Source organism: Peromyscus leucopus, chromosome 20 (genome assembly GCF_004664715.2).
Source record: "Peromyscus leucopus breed LL Stock chromosome 20, UCI_PerLeu_2.1, whole genome shotgun sequence".
In the NCBI taxonomy this organism is placed as follows: Eukaryota; Metazoa; Chordata; class Mammalia; order Rodentia; family Cricetidae; genus Peromyscus; species Peromyscus leucopus.
In genome coordinates, this window is record NC_051080.1 from 13,163,307 (window position 1) to 13,177,684 (window position 14,378).

The 14,378-nt window shown below is 41.5% G+C and overlaps 1 protein-coding gene across 1 annotated transcript in view; it reads left to right on the forward strand.

Moving 5' to 3' along the window:
- Slc2a13 (solute carrier family 2 member 13) overlaps positions 1 to 14,242 on the forward strand; it is a 308,559-nt gene extending 294,317 nt beyond the window's left edge. The window contains exons 8-10 of the mRNA XM_028869258.2: positions 8,778 to 8,899; positions 9,014 to 9,166; positions 11,300 to 14,242. Coding sequence (XP_028725091.1) covers positions 8,778 to 8,899; positions 9,014 to 9,166; positions 11,300 to 11,526 — 502 coding nt within the window. The 3' untranslated portion in view covers positions 11,527 to 14,242. The remainder of the gene's footprint in view (positions 1 to 8,777; positions 8,900 to 9,013; positions 9,167 to 11,299) is intronic.
- Positions 14,243 to 14,378: the final 136 nt, after the last annotated feature.

Consider the following 14,378-nt stretch of genomic DNA (forward strand, 5'->3'; position numbering starts at 1 on the left):
TTTATTATTTTCTTACAGGTTGGATAACTCAAAAGCTTTTGTCTCAGGTGGGAATTTAAGGCAGAGAATATTGATTTGGGTGTTTTTTTTTTTTTATCAGTAGATGTCAACGGATGCTCACAAGCATGCAAAGACACATTTCTCATTCATTGCCCAGTGACCAGTCAGCCCCACAGAGAGCAGTGATGACCACTCTTCTTTTGGGAAACAACTACCAATGGCCTCCGTGTGTGTGTGTGTGTGTGTGTGTGTGTGTGTGTGTGTGTGTGTGTGTGTGTGAGACCAATCTTTATCCATTTGTGCTTTTCATCCCTGGGTCTCGAGACTTACTCTTCCTTCACTGCAGGCTGTTGGAGGAGCTCCGCTTCTTATCCCACCTTCGTTCTCTGGTAACTCTGCCTTCTGGTGCTGACCCCGCTGAGCTCTTCCCCACCAGTCTTCTCAGCCTTCCCTTCTAGCCCATCTATATTCCTTTGTGTGAGCCACCTAGCCACACGATAGATAGATAGATAGATAGATAGATAGATAGATAGATAGATAGATAGATAAAACCCACTTTCCAGCAGGGATCCTCAGTGGCACACTGGGCTTCAGGCACAGGTGGGCAGTTTTCACTAGCTTTCCTGTCCTCCATCCCCTCTCTCTGGACTTACTGTTAGTGCTGTAGCAGCCTATCTTCAGGGTCCCCTCCTCCCACCATACCTCAGTTTCCTAGGAGCTCTGCCTCTTGCTGAGGATGCAGGATCTCCTTGCTCTTCTCCACGGTCCCGCTCAGCCTTTCTTCTAGCCCAAATCCATTCGCTTGTGTCACCCACAGAAGGACTCACTACCAAGAGACCACATAGCAAGCACACCTGCTTAGGATCCAGAGGGGACAACAGCAACCACAGAATGGAGCACCCAGCCAACAGAGACAAGACCAGATGTCTACACCAAGACACACCTCAAACATCATACCACCAGATGCCTGGATCCAGCAACCAAAGAATGGAGCACCCAGCCAACAGAGACAAGACCAGATATCTACACCAAGACACACCTCAAACATCATACCACCAGATGCCTGGATCCAGCAACCAAAGAATGGAGCACCCAGCCAACAGAGACAAGACCAGATGTCTACACCAAGACATACCTCAAACATCATAATGCCAGTTGCCTGGATCCAGCACCCAAAGAATGGAGCACCCAGCCAACAGAGACAAGACCAGATATCTACACCAGGACACACCTCAAACATCATACCACCAGACGCCTAGATCCCAGCTCAAAAACACAAACATGAGCAGCCTAGACAATTTGCCTGCTCCGGAAGCCAATAACTCTATTGTAATAGGCCCTGAGAAATGCAATGTAGCTAAAGCACAAGACAAGGATTCAAAATAGCATCTGTTATTATGTAAGGACCCTAAAGAGGACATGAACAAATCCCTTAATGAAGTCTGTGAAAACACAAACAGTGGAATTTCAAAACATGAAAGAAATAGAATCATCAAGAAAACAAACTAAAAACCGAAAATGAAAAACTTGGGATATCAAACAAAAACCTCAGAGGTAATCCTTACAAACAGAATGCAAGAATTGCAAGAAAGAATTTAATTCTTGAAGACAAGGTAGAAGAAATACCTCAGTCCAAAAAAAAAAAAAAAAAATCCAGGCATAAAATATCCATGAAATCTGGGACACTATGGAAAGACCAAATCTACAAATAATAAAGGAAAGAGAAGACACCCAGGTCAAAGGCACAGAAAATATTTTTTAACAAAATCATAAAAGAAAATTTCCCCAATCTAAAAAAGGAGGTGCCTATTAAAGTACAAGAATCAGACGGAATAAAATCAGAAAAGAAATTCCCTATGATACATAATAATCAAAACACTAAACTCATGGAAACTGAACAACTCACTACTGAATGAAATATTGGTCAAGACATAAATCAAGAAGGAAAAAAATCCTCTAGAATTGAAGGAAAATGAAAATTCAATATACCCAGACTTATGAAACACAATGAATGCAGTTCTAAGAGGCAAGTTAACCAAACTGGAAACCATAAAAATATGGATTTCTTAATATATATGACCTACTAAACAATTCTTAATAGAAGACGTGCTGGAAGAATCACCATCCTAGATTGCTGCAAAGCTATAATAATTACAGTACAGAAGGGTATAAAAACAGACACGTTCATCATGGAATAAACTTAAAGACCCAGATATAAATCCACAGATCTATGGACACCTCATTTTTGACAAAGAAGCCAAAACCACACACTGTAGAAAAGACAGTATCTTCAATAAATATATGTTGGTCAAACTGGATGGCTGCATATAGAAGAATCACCCTATCCCAAACTCAACTCTAAATGGATCAAGGACCTCAACATAAGACCAGATACCATGAATCTAACAGAAGACAAAAGTGGGGAATAGGCTTGAAACCATTGGCATGGGGAAAGAAGTTTCAAAATAGGATACCAATAGCACAGGCACTAAGAACAACAATGAATAAATGGGACCTCATGAAACTGAAAAGCTTCTGTATGGCAAAGGACACCATCATTCAGGCAGAGTGGTAGCCTACAGAGTGGGAAAAGATCTTAACAATTGCAGGTCTGATAGAGAGTTAGTGTGTAAAATAAAGAGCTAAAAACACAGAGCATCAAGAAAACAAATAATCCAAGTACAAATAGAGCACAGAACTAAGCAGAGAGTTCTCAAAAGATGAAACACGGATGGATGGTTGAAAAACACATAAAGAAATGCCCAACTTCCTTAGACATCAGTGAAATGCAAATTAAAATGACTTTGAGACTTCATCAGTCAGAATGGCCAAGATCAATGGAACAAATAAAACTCATGCTAGCTAGGATGCAGTAAAAGGGGGCCAGTTAATCATTGCTGGTGTGAGGGCAAACTTGTCCAGACACTGTGGAAATCAGTGTAGTGGTTCCTCAGGAAGCTGCGAATCAGTCTACCACAAGCCCAGCTATACCACTCTTGGGCATGTACCCAAAGGACTCTACATCCTACCACAGAGATACTTGCTCACCCATGTTCATTACTGCTCTATTCATAATAGCCAGAAATTCAAAATTGCCTAGATGTTCATTAACTGATGAATGAAACTGTGGTAAATTTACACAATAGAATATTGTCCTACTGTTCAAAAATGAAATTCACAGGTAAATGGATAGAATTAGAAAAAAAAATCATTCTGAGTGAGGTAAACCCAGACCTTAAACCCTAAATATTTTATGTTTTCTCTTTTATGTAGATACCAGCTTCGTCACCTTTGATATGCATGTTATAATCAGAATAGCCACTCCGGTTAGGTAACTGGGTAGGGAGGAGCTCTTCCAAGAAAAGACAAATAGACTATATTGCTATGGAGAGACAAAGGAGGAACTAGAATAGGAGCATTAAATAATGAGGGGGTGGGGGAGGAAGGGTAAAGAGGGAAAATTAACACTAAAGGCCTTTGAAAAACTAGTGCCAGCTAGAAGTTTCCCCTCTACTGACTAGCATTCATGCTTCTGGAAGGTACTCAGCACACTACTGGAGGAGAAAGTTAATCACCAGTATTACCCAACTACAAACCCTGTGACCTGTAACATCAACCTGTCCATTAGACACACCGGTACAATCATGGCATAATATTACAGGAGAATCAACCACTTTTTGATTGAATTTCAGGATCACTCCATGAGACGGAAGCCATATCTGACACTGCTAAAGTTTCCAAGAACCTAAGAACATGTAGGTCACAAGGCTAGGGGAAAACCTACTATTCTCCTAAAGGAAGATATCACTAAAATGACTGACTCCCATTGACATACAGCTATGCCCTTAGACGAGTGTTTACTCAACCTACATCAGGGAAGCTGCTGCTTATGGTAGATGTGAGTTAACACAGAAACTCAAAGCTGGTCAATTAGCAGAGAGTGAGACTTTGGAGCACTAAGTTCTAAATGGGATTTTTTAAAAAATAGAATCCTTCTCTTTGAGGCTCAGAAAGTTATGTGGAGGAGGAGGCGGAAAGATTTTAGGAACCAGAAGTAATGGATTACTCCAAGGAAGCTGTCTTCCAAATACTATAGGACTGATGCACACATGAACTCACAGAAATTGGCAACATAAATGAGCCATGTACAGATCAGGCCTGACCCAGTCTGCACAGACTCAAGCCAGACACAGCCCAGCACTGAGTGGGAGAACTGGACATGGACTACCACCCTAACCAGGAAGGTGTTTGTAATTGATACCTTTTGACAAAGGGAAAGTCAGTTTTCTCCAATGGATTCTCTCTAGGTAAATCAACCACACTTCAGGGTAGGCACCATGCCTGGGATTAATTAGCCAACAAAAAACAAACTCAGTGGTATTTTTGCAGACTTTAGTTTCAGTTTGCTTTGTTTGGGCATTTTTTTTTTTGTCTTATTGGTTGTGGTAGTTTGAATAAGAATAGCTCCCATCTTTGGCTCATATGTTTGAATGCTTGGTACTCAGTTGGTGGAACTGTTTGTGAGGGATTAGGTGTGGCCTTGTTGGAGGAAGTATGTCATGGAGTAGACTTTGAGGTTTCAAAAGCCCATGCCATGTTCAGCCACTCTCTCTCTCTCTCTTTGCCTGCTGGCTGCAAATAAGAATGTAAAGCTCTCAGCTACTGCTCCAGTGCCATGCCTGTCTGCTTCCTGCCATGGTGATCCTTTCCTTCATAAGCATTGCCTTGATCACAGTATCTCTTCACAGTAATAGAACAGTAACTAAGACCGAAATTGGTACAAGGGATGGGGGTATTGCTGTCACAGACCTGACCATGTTATTGTGTGGAAGAATATGGAAGCCTTTGGGACTTTGAACTAGAAAAGCAGTTGAAAGCTTTAAGCATGGCTTGATGGGCCACGCTAGTAGGACCCTGGAATACAATAAAGCTAAGGGTGATTTGAAATATGCAGACCCTGCTCAAGATGTTTCAGAAGGGAAAAACTATTAGCATGTAACCTGTAGACCATTCTTGTGATGTTTTGGCAAAGAATGTGGCTGCTTTTTGCCCTTGGCTGAAAAATCTGCCTGAGGCTGAATTGAAGAGTTTTGAATAAATGCCATTGACAGAGGAGATTTCAGGACAGCCTAGTATTGACTGTGCCACATGGTTAGTAGTAATCACTCTTATGCAGATCAATAATGAAAAGAAGCAAGCAGGGCACAAAGACGTACAAAATGTACAGTGTGAGGAGAAAAGGAACACCAGAAAATGTAGTACTGGAGTCAAGTCTTGTGCTCAAGGAGATGAGAAGCTTAAAGAAAAGCCTGATGCTAGATGGAATGAAAAAAAGTGATAGAGGGCAGGGTCCCAAGAGCTAATCCTGAAACCTGTGAAAGGAAAGGCCTGAGGGATTCCCTAGGCCTAAACAAGAACAGAAAGCTTATGGAAATGTAATTCGAGGAGACAGCCAGTATCCAGCCACTGCAAGCAGCAGAATTTGGCAGCTCTGGCCATATGGTTTTGGATTTAGAGTCAAGAAGGATACAAGAAATGGGCTGTGAATTTCTTCCTTCTGGTTATGGAAAGCTGCTGAGGCCAGGTACAAGGCAGAAGCTATCCCAGCATGTAGGCCTACCTAGAGAAGCCATTGTATGAAACTGTGAGAGTAAACACTGGATTGTGTTAGAGAGTCCAAGACTTTGGAAATGCCAGAGCCTTGGGTTACCTGACAGATAGGGTGTGGAACCAGCCCAAGAGAGAGAAAATTATGTTGCAGTCAACAAAGCTGGAAGGGATATTGGAGATCTGAATAGCTCTTTGACATAAGATATTGGAGACGCAGATTGTGGAGTTTGCTCTTGGGGGTATTTGCCTTGGACCAGTATTTCCTCACTGTGCTCCCTTTCCACCCTTTTGGAATGTTGGTGTATATTCTGTGACAATGAAAGTATGCGATCTGCTTTTTTGACTCTGATTTTACAGAGGGTTACAGCTAAGAGATTGCCACAAGTCTCAGAAGAGACTTGGGACTTCTAAACGATGTTAAGATAAAAGGACAACGGAGGGTGTTTTGACATGGGACTGAATGCAGTGTTTGCCTTGTGGTGTGACTATAAGCCTATGGGAGCCAGGGAGTGCTTGAACGTCTGGTCCCCAGTTAGTAGAACTGTTGGGAAGGGTTAGGTGTAGCCTCTTTGGACTAGCAGGAGGTGTGCCACTGGGGGTGGGCTTTGAAGTTTCAAAGCCCATGTCAGGTCCAGTGTCCATGTCTCTCTCTCTCCTGCTGCCCGTGGATCAGGATGTAAAGCTCTCGGCTGCTGCCCCAGAGCCACTCCTGTCTGCCTCCCACCAGGATGATCATGGACTCACCCTCTTCAGACTGTAGGCAAGCCCCCAATAAAATGCTTTATTTTATAAGGGTTGCTTTGGTCATGGTATCTCTTCACAACAGTAGAACAGCAACTAAGACATTAGTCATTGCTTATTTATTCTGATTTTCTTTGTGTGTGTGTGTGTGTGTGTGTGTTTGTTAGGGTTTCTTTGTGTTTCTTGTTTTGCTTTTGTTTGTTTTTTTTTTTGAAAAAATTTCCATTTAATATATTCTGGTCATGGTTTCCCCTTCCTGAACTCTCCCAGATCCTTCCCACTTACTCATCCACTCAACTCCATGCCCTTCCTTTCTCTCTCTCTCTTTTCAGAAAATACACAAACAGGCAAATTTCAAAAAGTGAGACTGAAACACACACAGACACACACACACAAATAAGTGCACATAGACACCAAACAAAACACCCATAAGAACACAAAATCAGAAACCATAATATACAAGCAAAAGAACAAGAAGGTAAAAAAATATAAAAACAAAGCAATATGAGACAAAAGTTCACAAAAATACCATTGGGTTCATTTTGTGTTGGTTGTCTACTGCTGGGCATGGGGCTTGCCCGTAGTGTGGTCCATACACCCAATGAGACTCCACTGGAGAAAATTAGTTTTTCCTTTATAAGTAGATGCCAATTGAAGATAGCTTATTGGTTAGAGATAGGGGCCCATGGTTGTGCTTTGTTTTTATATTTTTGTTTGTTTGTTTGTTTGTTTGTTAGAGAGAACATAAAGTTTAGTGGCTAAGATAAATGCCACCACAGACCACTACAGATTTGAGAGAAGCTTTATGAAGAAAACAGAGACCACAAAAGTCAGCTGGCATCCAAGTGGAGGATGTAGTGTTCCAGGGTCTAAGCACTCCTGATTTGGGAGTCTGGCAGCACTAACATGAGAGGTGTGGCCATTTGAATGGCAGAGATCTTGTGAGTGAAAGTCAGCAGGGAAGGCTCCAGTCGGAAGAAGCTGAAGATGGCAGGAAGAGATGACTGCTGGAATATAATCCCGAGGAAGCATATAGAGTATGGGGGAGGACAGAACCCCTGAAGTCCCTAGGAAGAGTGAGAGGGACCCCATGTGACCACAGGCACTTGCGTCTAATTAAAGAGAATGTTCATGGGAAGTGAAAGAAATAAGGAGACCTAGAGGGGGAATTTTCAGGACTAGAAGAGAGTGGTAGAATTAGTTGAGTCTTCAGTTGACAAAAGTTTATGGAACACCTCTGAAATAAGTAAATAATTCAGCAGAGAAGAAACTGGGGTATCCAGTGAGCATGCTTAGGAACAGAGAGGAGGTAGCATGGTCTCACAGCTTTACTATCTCCTAGGTGGTGAAATCTGGATGTTTTTCTGATGGGTTGTATCTATAGGGACAACTGAGGATGTAAAAAGAATTAAGCTCAATTTGACAGCCTGAGTCAAAGACAAGTTGCTTCGTTGACCAGCTCACCAGCAGTAGATAATGAGAAGCAGGGACATAGGACAGGAGGGCAGGTGGCCATTTGCAATCAGTTGTGATCATCCTTCGTCTAGATGAACCTGAAAATCTTCTCTATGGTTTCACCCACATTTTACAGATGATGGACCCTTGCTTCTGAAAGCAGGGTCGTGACCTGACTGTGTAACTGAACACAGTGGGTTGTCATCTTGGTGAGGGTGAAGCCACAGTAAGCTGAGTGTAGACATGAAACCGGGGAGGAAGAGTATTACCGAATGGTATTAGAGCAGGGGAATGATTTCCAAAGCCAAAGTGATGCTCTCCTTAAGCTCAGAAAGCACGGGTTTAGGGAGCCTATGCATAGTCACCCTCAGTTAGATAGTACAGTGCATGCTTAGTGTATGGGCATAACTTTACATGAAAATATATTAGACACATTTAGAGGAAGTGTGCTTAGTTCAAAGTCATGGAGTATGTGAAAGATTAAACTGATAGACAGAAATGCCTCTGGGCATGTCACTTTGCACCATTTTTAGCAGAAAAATAAAGGATGCTTTGAAGGTAGGTGTAACAGGAGCATGCTCCTGGAGATGCCTGCCCTCTTAGCTGCTCATAACTGAATAGACACCCTTCCCACCACAGTGTACTGACTGATGCAGTACCCGTTGGCTTGCTCTGTCTAGTGCAGCTTCAAGTTAAAAATCAGGTCTCCTTGATGCCATCTGGCTAAAAAAGGAATTGCTCAGCCACTCTGAAATTGTATTAAGCTCTAAGTGTGTGTGCACTAATATCTACACTACACATTTTGTTCTCAGTTTAATGTCTTTATTTGCATATGTTCATGACACGAGGTCTCAAATTTCTAAGAAAAAGTGCCCACTTAGGAGATTGAGGATTTTCCAAATACATCCAACACAATCACGTGAATTTCTACAGCTACACCCTAAAACGCTACATTAATACATGTTTTTCAGGTGTGAAAATGAAACCAAGTTCAAAACAGAAGACATCCACTGGGCCTACAGTTTCTGCCCCACCCCCTACTCCTGGACGGCACTCCTGGGCCTGGTTTTCTATCTCATTTTCTTTGCGCCTGGTGAGTAGGTGCTTTGCTGCTTTTGCACTGCATTGCCTCCTCTTAGAAGAGGCGGGCTACTGTAATTCATCCCACAGGGAAGCTTGACTCTAGTTTTCATTATTTACTTCTCAGGAATGGGACCAATGCCCTGGACGGTGAACTCTGAAATCTATCCTCTCTGGGCAAGAAGTACAGGAAATGCATGCTCAGCTGGAATAAACTGGATTTTCAACGTCCTGGTTTCATTGACCTTTTTACACACAGCAGAGTATCTTACATACTATGGTAAGAGCATGTTTTTTTTCCAATGGCCTCTCACTGTTACTTTTAGTACTTTGTCCTTAGATACCCTATAATTTGTGAGAGAGGCTGTGTCCTTATATCTTGGCTCTTCATGAATATCTCTGTATAGCTTTCACCATCTCCAGGGGTTCTGGGAAATGTAATCTAAGAGAAGAGTTATCTTTGCCTAAGTTTCTTGTACCCAAGTGCTTATGCGTGTCCCCTACAGTTCAAACCCTAAACACCCCCCCTTCCTACCAGGCTGGAAATCCTTACAGCACAGCTTTAGGTTAACAAGGAAACATGGAGCAAATGCTAAGACCGTGAAGCCAGGACTGGGGAGATGTCCTGTGGGGAGGATGGAGACCCACACCTAAGCACCATTAGTGTGGGCCTGAAAGTAGCTTACCCATTTGGGACACTGAATCACTGAATCGTTTGTTCCAGCCAAGACACCTTGGAGCCCAGCACTTACCACTTCCAGAAACAGGGCCATGACAAAAACCTCTAAATGAAAACGTGTGAAGAGTGTGGCTGAAGGAAAACATATAAGCATTACAGAGCTCCTTTGTGAAACTTCTTCAAACCTCTACTTAGTAAAGTCAAAAGATCTTTTTCTGCGTTTTTGCCCCCTACACAAAGTTGCCTTGTCTACATGATTGTATAAGTTGTGATGATTTTTGTTAAGTTGGGATAATTTCTAAAGATGTAAATGTAAGGTCATTGTTCTCATCTCCGTAAGACCACATGGTCTATGTGAAATGTGTACTATGTCTGGTCCCCTCTGAAGCCTCCCCGCCTGACCTCACCCCATGCTCTGGACAGGTTTGCTGTCTGTCTCTACCCTTGCCGTAGACTAGAAAGACGAAGCTGGCCAGGTCTGTGCTTCATCCAGCACTGTGCTCCTGACTCTTGCAAGGGGAACGGGAAAGCCAGCATCATGTTCACCTAGATAAGAACGACAGCTGTGGGAAGTGTGCAACTCTCTTTGCTCTGTGTTCGGGACATACGGACATGGTATTGCAGTAGTTAATACCGTGCAGCCAATGGTTCATTATCTTCTCTCTCATGAACCACTTGGAACATCTAGAACAGCAGTTCTCAGCCTGTGGGTCACAACCATCAGAAAACACAGCTTTCCAGTGGTCTCAGGATCCCCCAACCATAAATGTATTTTTGTTGCTACTTCATAACTGTAATTTTCCTACTGAGCAGTACCAGTTCCCAAGACCATTAGAACTATGTGTTTTCCAATGTTCATGACCAACAGGTTAAGAAATGCTCATCTAGAAACATATGTTTTCTTGGGAAGGAACTGCAGGAGACAAGCTGGTGGTGTGTTTAGAACATTAAGCTTTATCTCTTTTAGCAACTAAAAATGTTTCCATAAACCCATGAGCTTGTTTTCATGACATAATGATAGATGTTAGTTGCCATTGCTGATCCTTGAGAATGCTTAAATACTTTTTAGTCTATATATATACTAACATCCCAAGAAGCATTTTTTGAAATAGAGGCTTGCATAATAAAAACCCATGCAGGAAAACTCTGGCTTGCAAAATACTCTTTTGGGATGAGGTGAAGTAGGAGGCATCAGAGGGGACCAGAGTTTTCCTGTCAGTGCTTTGACATAGTATGCATTTTACGTACTGTCAGAAAAGGCACCGGCAACAGAATGTGGTTTAGTTAGGGCCTGGGTCAGCTTTTGTCAGGAGTTTGCAGGGAGATGCCATGAGCTCCATCAAGTCATTAACTCAGCAGCAGCAGCAGCAGCAGCAGCATTATACCTGGTTCTGGAGATCTAGATTTCTCCTAACCCTCCATGCCTGAGTAGACAAGACAAGAAAACAGTTGGGAGAGAGCAATTCCCCTCAGCCTGGGTGGGATCTGAGGGAGACTTGTGAAAGGAGCTTGCATCTGAGCCTGGTCTGTTCTTCTTCAGATGGCTATGACATGGTTTGAGTTTTGAAAGATTAACTGCATTAGATGCACAGGACTGGAACATCCAGGAAAGGCAGGCTGGCAGACATCATTTGGTTGCATTTCATACTATAGTTAGGTTCGAATCGGAATCGGGACTCTCCGATGTGAGTCCACACGGGACTAGCTGCTCACTGCTTTCTTTTCCCACTGCAGGAGCCTTCTTCCTCTACGCTGGCTTTGCAGCTGTGGGACTGCTTTTCGTCTACGGCTGTCTTCCTGAGACGAAAGGGAAAAAATTAGAGGAAATTGAGTCACTCTTTGACAACAGGCTATGCACCTGTGGCGCTTCTGACTCCGATGAGGGGAGATACATTGAATACATCCGGGTCAAGGGAAGTAACTACCATCTCTCTGACAACGATGCTTCTGATGTGGAGTAATTTTCAGCGGATGACATTTTAGTTACTGAATTGAATGTGGAGAGAAGGCCAGCAGTTGGTCACTGCCCTGCTCACAAGCTACGTCTCCCCACACAGTCCTTCCAAATGACTCCATATTCTAGAAGACTTGATGAGAAGAAAAATACAACCATGGTGATGTTTATTTTCATAAACAGAAATGCTAAAACAAAACCCACAGATTTTTTTCTTAAGCAGATGTGTATAATCCCTTCCTGAGACAGTCTAAACATTACTGTTGTACCCAGTGACTTCAGTAGGACCCCTTTCTCCTAAGACCATATACAATTATTAGTAGCAATACAGTCAGTGGTGATCTAGGCAAAGTATATATGTATATTTATAAAGGATTATTTAAGATGACCCAAAGGTATTTAATGCCAAAACATGGTCTGTTGACCCTAAATTTTCATACCAAGTAGTGGTTTTTCTATGATCCATAGGTACAAAGTGAATTCCATCTCAACTTCCTTTCACAAATTCAGAAGTCCTATAAGGACATAGCTGTCCCTCTCTCCTTTGGATTCCAGATGTTGGCTTCTGTCTCCAACACAGATACAATTTCTTCAGAGACTGAATACACAAGATCTTTTGAACACTATCCAAAGCAGGCCCTTTAAGGGTTATTTTCATACTTTTTTGCATCAGTGATGAGTATATTTGCACAGACAAGCTAGCATGTTTTGATAAGTATATTTTATTGTCAAAGTGAGAAAGAACAGATTTTTATATATCCTGATTCGTTAGTCACAAATGTGTGCACAATTGGAATGCCATTGTAAGTGTGAAGTAGTGTCAGGTTGTCAGCTGTATTCCAGGGTCAGCTTAATCTACACAGAACTGTCCACATTGTCACTCCCTGGCTCCTGCTGCTCTGTGCCTTCCTTGGTGTTAAATGACAGCTGCTGGCGGACTGGTTTTCTCTTTCTGATACACAAGAGGAAGGAGGTCGGGGCAGAAACAGTTGTTGACATTTATTTTAAATCCTGGGACTTCGTTCTCCACGTTTTATTGGCTCTTCCTAAGGACAGGAGGATACCTCACGACTAATTACTTGTATTTTTCCCCTGAGAACGTGAGCTAGTTTTAATTCTGTCATCTTTTCTCATTCCTAGTAATTTGCTACACAACCAAAACTCAGAGCTCTGTCTGTTTCTCTATCTCATACTTGGTTTGGTTTTTCTGTCTGCTCTAAAATATCTAAAGGAGATGTCTCCTTTGGAAAAGACATAGGTTCTAATGCCACAGTCAGTAAAACAGGTTGACTTACCTTTCCACATTATGTCTCAAAGTATTTGGTGATTTCTATGTTCATTCAACACTAAATTCCTGATTCTCAGCACCCTACTAAGAGCTATGTGATACAAACAAAATTACTTGCTTACAAAGCTATGGATGAATTTAATGACCAGTTAGGAATACATCAGTTCAATGTTTTACATCCAATGATCTAAACACCTAATTAAGTTCCATATCCAAGTGAATGGAGGCTAGTGATAAAATGGAAATATTTTGGCCAGTCTCCAAAACGTTTATTCTTCTTTTAAAGTCTGGCTTATTCTTACCATAATTACCAAGCTGAGACTCTAGCAAAAGAAGTTTATCCTCCAGTCACCAGGGGTACTTACTTACACAGTCACTTCTGTGGCCTACAAATCCTTCAGCCAAAAGAGGACGTTCTCTCTGTTTGGTTGTTTAATGTTATTTTTTAAAAAATTAATAGAGTATTTTGGAAAATTTTTCCTCAGATTAGGTGCTTTGAAATTTATTTATAGAGAATATTAGTATTGATTTTTCTCTAGAACAGAAGATATTGTTTAATGGGATGTATTGTTTGATATTTCTTATCTCTGAAGAAGTTTCTTAACTCAGTAGTATTTTACAAGATCAAATGAGCTATTATGTGGTAGAGTTAGCACATATGAGAAGAAAAAAGTGAGCAGAGTGCTCCTTTTAAAGTGTATTTTTCTGATTTGTTCAACATGTTGCCTCAATTCTTCCCTTCCTAGTCCACGTAGCCTTAAGTACACAGGTGTCTGCAGCTGGGCTGACACATGGGACCACATATGACACAAAGGGACAGTTAGACTTGTTAGTCCTGAAAGCTGGTGTGACCTGTTATTGCCGGCATAAAAACAAGCATGTTTTCAGTTTTCAGTCCATAACTTAACATAATAATGGGAAATTGTCCACATTTCTCTTGCCCTGTTCCCTTCATTTCTAAAAATTATTTGTTATTTATATAGTAACAATATTCCATACCTTTAACATACAAGACAGAGAGGCACATATAAGACTTATTTATAACTTTGAAAAAGCAACTCAATACTTGAAAAGGAGCCTTCTATAACCCAGGTATGCTTTTTAGATCTGGTGAACATTTATAGCACATTCAAAGTTTGTGTTGGAACTGTTCAGATTTTTATTCTATGAAACACCTTTTGTTTCTGGTGTCAACTTGAAAACCACCCATGTGAAATCATCAACACATATATTCTGTAAGACAATTTCTATATGATATGATTTGATCCACTGCATTCAAATAGACAGATTAAGCAGTATACTTGCCTCTACAATGATAGCTTTCTTTCCAAACATACTGCAAATTCAATACAGGTGTATTTCATTGGGGGAACACTGGATGAAGAAGGTCAAGACTGCGCCTGCAACTTAGCTGGGTGACTAATATATAGGAGAATTAAGAATGCATCCTTTGCCTACATATAAGCACATACTGTGGAAGATGATGTCAAAAAGACTTGGTGTTGGGGCTGTGGATAGAGTTCAGAGGTCAAGTGCTGGCCTAAAAAGATTGGGCATTAATATTTTCTTCC